This window comes from Bos indicus x Bos taurus, chromosome 13 (genome assembly GCF_003369695.1).
Source record: "Bos indicus x Bos taurus breed Angus x Brahman F1 hybrid chromosome 13, Bos_hybrid_MaternalHap_v2.0, whole genome shotgun sequence".
NCBI classification, from domain to species: domain Eukaryota; kingdom Metazoa; phylum Chordata; class Mammalia; order Artiodactyla; family Bovidae; genus Bos; species Bos indicus x Bos taurus.
Window position 1 is genome coordinate 29,101,662 of NC_040088.1, and position 6,183 is coordinate 29,107,844.

General features: G+C 63.5%; 1 protein-coding gene across 1 annotated transcript; it reads left to right on the top strand.

Moving 5' to 3' along the window:
• Nucleotides 1-1,333: 1,333 nt before the first annotated feature.
• On the top strand, nucleotides 1,334-5,577 carry BIRC7 (baculoviral IAP repeat containing 7). The gene is made up of 9 exons (XM_027558111.1): nucleotides 1,334-1,881; nucleotides 2,626-2,725; nucleotides 2,963-3,044; nucleotides 3,151-3,266; nucleotides 3,362-3,444; nucleotides 3,925-4,128; nucleotides 4,396-4,473; nucleotides 4,608-4,830; nucleotides 5,457-5,577. The coding sequence occupies exons 1-8, from the start codon at nucleotides 1,527-1,529 to the stop codon at nucleotides 4,823-4,825; spliced, it is 1,236 nt and encodes a 411-aa protein (XP_027413912.1). The 5' UTR covers nucleotides 1,334-1,526; the 3' UTR covers nucleotides 4,826-4,830; nucleotides 5,457-5,577.
• Nucleotides 5,578-6,183: the final 606 nt, after the last annotated feature.

Here is a 6,183-nt window from a genome sequence, read left to right on the forward strand (position 1 = left end):
AGCCTGAGGCTGCAGTCCATGGGGTCGAGAAGAGTCGGACACGACTGAGCGACTTCACTTTCACTTTTCACTTTCATGCATTGGAGAAGGAAATGGCAACCCACTCCACTGTTCTTGCCTGGAGAATCCCAGGGACGGGGGAGCCTGGTGGGCTGCCGTCTATGGGGTCGCACAGAGTCAGACACGACTGAAGCGACTTAGCAGCAGCAGTAGCAGCAGCAAGGAGCAGGGAGGAGGTTTGTGCTCCGGGGAGGGGGCTGTGGGAGGCAGGGCCCACACTCTATCTGGTCTTTGTCCCTTCCACCCTGAAGCCTTTCTGTCCTTGAGACCCTGCTCTGCCCACTGGGGTTACAGTCCTCCCCATCTTCCCTCACTGGTGGGTTTGGGGACACTGGGGCCCTTGAGCCTGGGCTCTGACCAGGATTGAGGGCAGCTCATCCAGAGAAGGGGGACCCCCATGTGGCCAATGGCTTTTACTTGAGCCTGGAGCCACCCGGGGCCCCCAGACCAGGAGCTGGGGCTCCCTGGGCTAGCTGGGCACACAACTAGCAGGGAGGGGGCAGACAGGGGGGCCAGGCTCAGAGAGGGGTGGTTTGGTCACCCCGGATGACTGGAGGTACAGGGAGCTGGACTTGTGGACCCTGGTGGCTGGGCCACAGTGCCTCAGGGATGCAGTTCAAATGGGAAGACTGACCTTACTGTGTGTGGCTCCCCCTCCGGATCCCTCGGAGGCTAAGGCTGAGGGAGGAGACAGAACCTTCAAGGCTTGAGGGCAGGAGCCACTGCATGGCCTGCTGAGGGCCTCCTGCCCAGCTGGACCAGGCACAGGGATGGCCTGGGCCCCTTTGGGCTCCAGGGTTCTGAGAACATCCAGGTAATTCACTCCAGAACCCAGGCCCAGCCCTTCACTAGGCGCCCCTGGGTCCGTGGCTGCCCCATGTCCCTGTAGTGGGTGCTGCCCTCCCCTCCCCAGGCAGCACTGACTGTTATCTGGAACCTTCTGCTTTCAGAGGCCCCCTGGCTCCCAGCCCAGGAACCAGAAGCATAACCCGAGCATAACAGGGAGCATAACCCACCCCTGCCCCTCCCCCACTAAGGTCCCAGAGCCAGAACCAGCCCTCTGCTGCCTTGGGAGGGGTCCCTCTGCTCTAGTCCCTCCCTTTGTGCAGAGACCCCACCCTGCCCTGCAGAGGATAGTGAGAGCCGCTGCCCCCACTGTGGTGGCCTTGCTGCTGAGGCCCCCGCCAGGGGCCCCGTGACACAATCCCGCTGCAGCGAGCATGTGACACGGGCTGCCACGCTGGCCCCTTCCAGAAAGTGGCGGGCCCCAGCGGCCCCTGGCTGCTCCCCCACCCAGGGTATCGGGGGGCAGGACTGTGACTGCCCTACTGTTGGAGTAAAGGCCACTGCTGTCCCCCAGCAAGACACAGGGGTCAGGAGACTGGGGAGGGCTGGCTGAGCACATTCCCGAACTGACCGCCCAGGGCCATCACTCGTCAGAACTCGTCGGGGCTGCTGTCTTCGTTATGGGGCTTGAGGACAGGACCAAGTGCTGGTGCTATGGCCCAGAGCCAAGCCACTGGGCAGCTGGCAGCCGTCCCACTCGGGGGCAACATGGACCCCACTCTCTGTGCAACCCCCAGGGCCAGGGCACTGACAGCGCCCTGTCCTGGGGAGGCCGGGACCACATGGATGGGCAGATCCTGGGCCAGCTGCGCCCCCTGGCAGAGGAGGAGGAGGAAGATGGTGCTGCCCTGGCCCCGAGGCCCGCCTTCCCCGGGATGGGCTCAGAGGAGCTGCGGCTGGCCTCCTTCTACGACTGGCCGCTGAGTGCCGTGGTGCCGCCGGAGCTGCTGGCTGCTGCCGGCTTCTTCCACACCGGTGAGTCCCGGGGGGCCCCACAGCCCTTCTACACCTGCTCCCTGCCCTGCAGTCTCTGTTGTGCTTCAGGCCTGGGGAGACACCAGAACAGCATGGAGCAGTTAGACCTGTGCTGGGGGGACAGTGTTGGTGTCAGAGGTGCCAAGAGGAGGAACGGGAGGTGTGGGGTATCCGCTGGCCCCGGGGTCTAGAGAGAGCTCTTAGAGGGCTGGTGGTGTGGGATGCCTGTAGCAGCCCCCAATCTGAGGTCTCTGCTCCAAATCTGTTGATTGTAGGGGGTAAGGCAGGGGTGACGGCCACAGGGGTAGAGAGATGAGGTCCCTGTTCCCGTTTAGGGAGTTGTGAGCCACTAAAACCAAGCCTGGAAGCATACAGCCCCCCTTCTTTCCATCACTGGGAATCCATCCTAAGAGGGGGCACCTGGGGCAGAGGTGCAGGGTGAGGGCACCAGGGCTCTCCCTACTTTCCCTTCCCCAACACGCACCTGCATCCTGGCAAGTGCCCCAAGCATGGTACCCACCCCATCCCACCTTTGAGAAACGGAGTGCACGTGAATTCCAAGGAGAATGCCAGGCAAAGTGATGGCCAAGGTCAGTGGGAGCCCCCAAGGCTCACAAATAACCCCCGAGAGCCCTACCCTAGAAGGAAAGGCACCTGGGAGCCCTGACCCCAGCCCAGGGGGGAAACTCCTGGCCATACAAGGGTCCCAGTGTGGTCAAGACCAGTGTCTCGGCCCCACCCCAGGCCAGCAGGACAAGGTGAGGTGCTTCTTCTGCTACGGGGGTCTGCAGAGCTGGGAGCGAGGCGACGACCCCTGGACCGAGCATGCCAGGTGGTTCCCCAGGTACCGCCTCCCCTCCCTAGTCCCAGGGTGTCTCAGGGAACCATGATGGGGGGACTCTCTGGGGACAGCACTTCTATGTCTCCCTTGATGTTCAAGACTCTGTCTCCAAAACAGCTTCCCAGCAAGCCCACCACCCGGGGTAAGCGGGGGTCCCTGGGCTCAACCTGGACAGGGTGGGGTCCTCTGACAGCCCAAGCCTTTAGGCTGTCATGGGGCCTCTGAACCCGCTTTCCTCAGGTGTGAATTCCTGCTCCGGACAAAAGGAAGGGACTTTGTCTGCAGGGTTCAGGAGTCCTGTTGCTGCCCACCGGGCTCCTGGGTGAGTACGTCCTGCCCTTAGGGCTTCAGGGGGTGGTGGTGAGGGGCCTGCCCCACCCCTGCTCCTCCTCCTGCTCGGGGCACAGGGGTTCTCTGACTCCTTCCAGGACAGGTCGGAGGAACCAGAAGATGTGGGTCCTGCCACCCTCTCAGGTGAGCGGGGATGCGTGGCTTGTGCTGGCTCCCTTGGCACCTCTGGCCCACACCATGGCGGCTCCACTGGGTGCACTCCCTGAAGGACAGCAGGAGAGGGAAGGTTGCTTGGCCGGGCCTGCGGGTGTGCTGCTTGGGCTTGCTTCACTGGGGGGCTTCACACAGGCACTGCGCGTGTATCCAGGGCTCTGGGGAAGACCCTGCTACCCCTGAACTGGCTGCCGTGGGCATGGCCAGTCCTGAGACTGGCAGAGGGGCATAGCGGGAAAGGCTGCTATCAGCCAACCATGCCTTAGAGCTGACTGATCGCTGCCCCCATCACACAGAGTCCGGCCCTCTGCTCTGTCGGTGCCCAGGGTCTGAGGGGCTCCAGGCTTGGGTCCATACTGTGCTACCTGAGCCTCAGTGCCCTGAGCTGTGAAGTGGGCCTGGTGCCAACCTCACTTGGGATCAAACAAGAGTCTGTGTGCCACCCTGGGAGCAGTACCCGGCTCTTAGTCAGCTTCGGTGACCAGGTTTGCGTCTTCCCTGTGCGTGGCACCTCTGACAAAGGCCCTGGGAACACAGCTCTGGACACAGAGGCAGTGGCCGCCATGGCGCCAGGGCCCCTTGTATTGACGACGTGGCCCTGCTGACGGGCCACAGTGGCCGGCCGCTGCCTCTGCTGGGACCCTGAGGCCACAGCCCCTGCCTGCCCTTGGCCCAGCACCCCTCGTTCTGCCTTGCAGATGTGGGGGGCGGCCAGGAGTGGCCGGCATGGAGCCAGTGCCCAGCAGTCCAGGCCGTGCTTCGCATGGGCTTCAGGCCGGGCCAAGTGCAAGGGCTGCTGCAGCGCAAGTACCACCAGGTGGCGCCGACTGGCATGTCCACGTCGCAGCTGGTAGCCGACCTGCTCCAGGAAGAGGACGGGGGCCGGGTGGTGGGGGCCAGAGGTATGTTCCTGTCTCTGGGCACGGCCTACGTCTCCTTCCTTATTTACTCTGGGCACAGATGCCCCTGCTGCCCCCATGGTGCCGGGCACACAGCGTCCATCACCACTGCACAAGGGGCTGGGCGGGCAGAGTCCTGGTGGAAAGTGGACTTTGGGACACTGGTGCGCTGCGGGCGGGGGAGCTGGGGCTAGACCCTGCCTGTGGGCCCGGCTGGGGGCCGAGCCTCAGGTCCCCCAGGAACCTCACGTCTGTTCTAACTGCCCACAGCTCCTGTCCCCCCAGGGCCTGAGCTGCTCACACCCAGAATAGAGGCTCAGGTGGAGAGTGCCCTGGAGTCAGCTGAGGGTGAGAGCCATCTGGGGTTGGGTGGTGCTGGCCATCCTGCATTCCACGGTGGGGGTGGGCACTCCCTGTTTGGCCTGCCTTGCCCCTCAGCCAGTACAGAGGGCAGAGGTCAAGGTGTGGGCACGGTGTCACAGGTCCCCCCAGGGGAGAACCGGGAGGAGCGCAGGACGCAGAGGAGCAGCTGCGGCGCCTTCGGGAGGAGCGGACATGCAGGGTATGCCTGGACCGCACAGTGGGCGTCGTCTTCGTGCCCTGCGGCCACCTGGCCTGTGCCGAGTGCGCGCCCAGCCTGCAGCAGTGCCCCATCTGCAGGGCCCCCATCCGCAGCTGTGTGCGTACCTTCCTGTCCTAGGCCAGGTGAGCGTGCAGCTCCTGTGGTCCTGACTTGCAGTCGCCTGCGGGGATGGGGGTGGCAGGAGGCAGCACCTCTTTCCCCAATCCCTGGCCCCAGCAGACATCGCAGGTCAACCCCATCCCTTCCCCTGATGCTCAGAGACTTGCTTTGAGTCCTTCTCAACACACCACCCCGGGGGAGCCATGACCACTCTGCTTGGGCTCCTCTCTGCCTTGGTTTTCCTAGTGGTCAAGGGGATAAAGCCTCCTGTCCAGCTGGACATGCAGGGTGGCAGCCAGGCCAAGAGGAGGACTGCCTTGGAGGCACATGGAGAAAAGCAGGATGCCCTTGTCAGGAGGAAGGGCTGGGGTCTTCCTGAGCACAAGAACCCGATGAGGATCTCAAGCTGGGAGCTGAGGCCTGATAGAAATGCACAGCGGGTGGGGGAGGGGTCCATGACACTCCGATGTTCACTGGGGGCAGGAGCCGTGACCCTCCAGGGTTCCCAAAGGCCACTGAGCCCCAAGATCTCTCCAAGAATCTTCCGGTGGGGGAGAAGTGGCAGGCAAGGGAACTCCCTGGGGGCTGAGAGACCCCAGCTGCATGGAGAAGCACCTTGAGCTGTGGACTCGGCCCTTCTCCCCACCAGGACCTGTGAGCTGAGGCCCTGAGCTGGGGTCCACCACTGACCAGTTCTGTGTGGAAGATGGAGCTGCGGGCGGCTTGGCATGGGGAGGTGGGGGCTGTTTTACCCAAGCATGGATGCTTCAGAAGAGTCAAAATAAAGCATGGGTTTTCCCTGGACAGTGCCCAGCAGCCTCTGTTCCAGAACCGCCAGCGCCCTCCCCTTCACCCAGCCCCCTCCCCTCCACCCTGCCCCCTCTCGCCTCGCCTCACCAGCAGGGCAGCACAGCCGGTCAGGTCCATTCCAGGCCATTCCTCCCTCCCCTTACCCTCCCCTTTCCCCTCCCCGTTTCTCGTGCTATCTTTTCAATGTTTTAGGACTTTTAGAATGGACTGGCCTGGGCTGCTTCTGAAACCGCAATTGTCCACCAAGTCCGGCAGGGCTGGTGATCTGGAGACAGGTTCCTCTCTCCTCCACTGGTGGGCACCTTGGGACGTACTAGGACGATTGCACCCTGGGGGCTTGGACAGTGTCCTCCACTTGTCACCAGGAAGCCCCTGCCCTGTGGGCTCCTGGGCAAGCCCAGCCCCCACCTCGGGGGTCCCACCAGCCGCAGCACCTGTGGCCCTAACCCTAACTCCCACAGAGCTCAGTGGGGTCACTATTGCTCACACTGACCCTCGTGCTGGGGTCACACTTGCCCTGTCTTGCGGTCCCCTTGGCCAGCCCCTCCCCCCAGCATGGGTATGTG

Bases quoted from the DNA above. Each gene is read 5' to 3' on its own strand.
- BIRC7 (XM_027558111.1), top strand. From the start codon at position 1,527: ATGGGGCTTGAGGACAGGACCAAGTGCTGGTGCTATGGCCCAGAGCCA. The intron at 3,045-3,150 runs GTGAGTACGTCC...GACTCCTTCCAG, and splicing joins GCTGCCCACCGGGCTCCTGG to GACAGGTCGGAGGAACCAGA. The intron at 4,474-4,607 runs GTGAGAGCCATC...ACGGTGTCACAG, and splicing joins TGCCCTGGAGTCAGCTGAGG to GTCCCCCCAGGGGAGAACCG.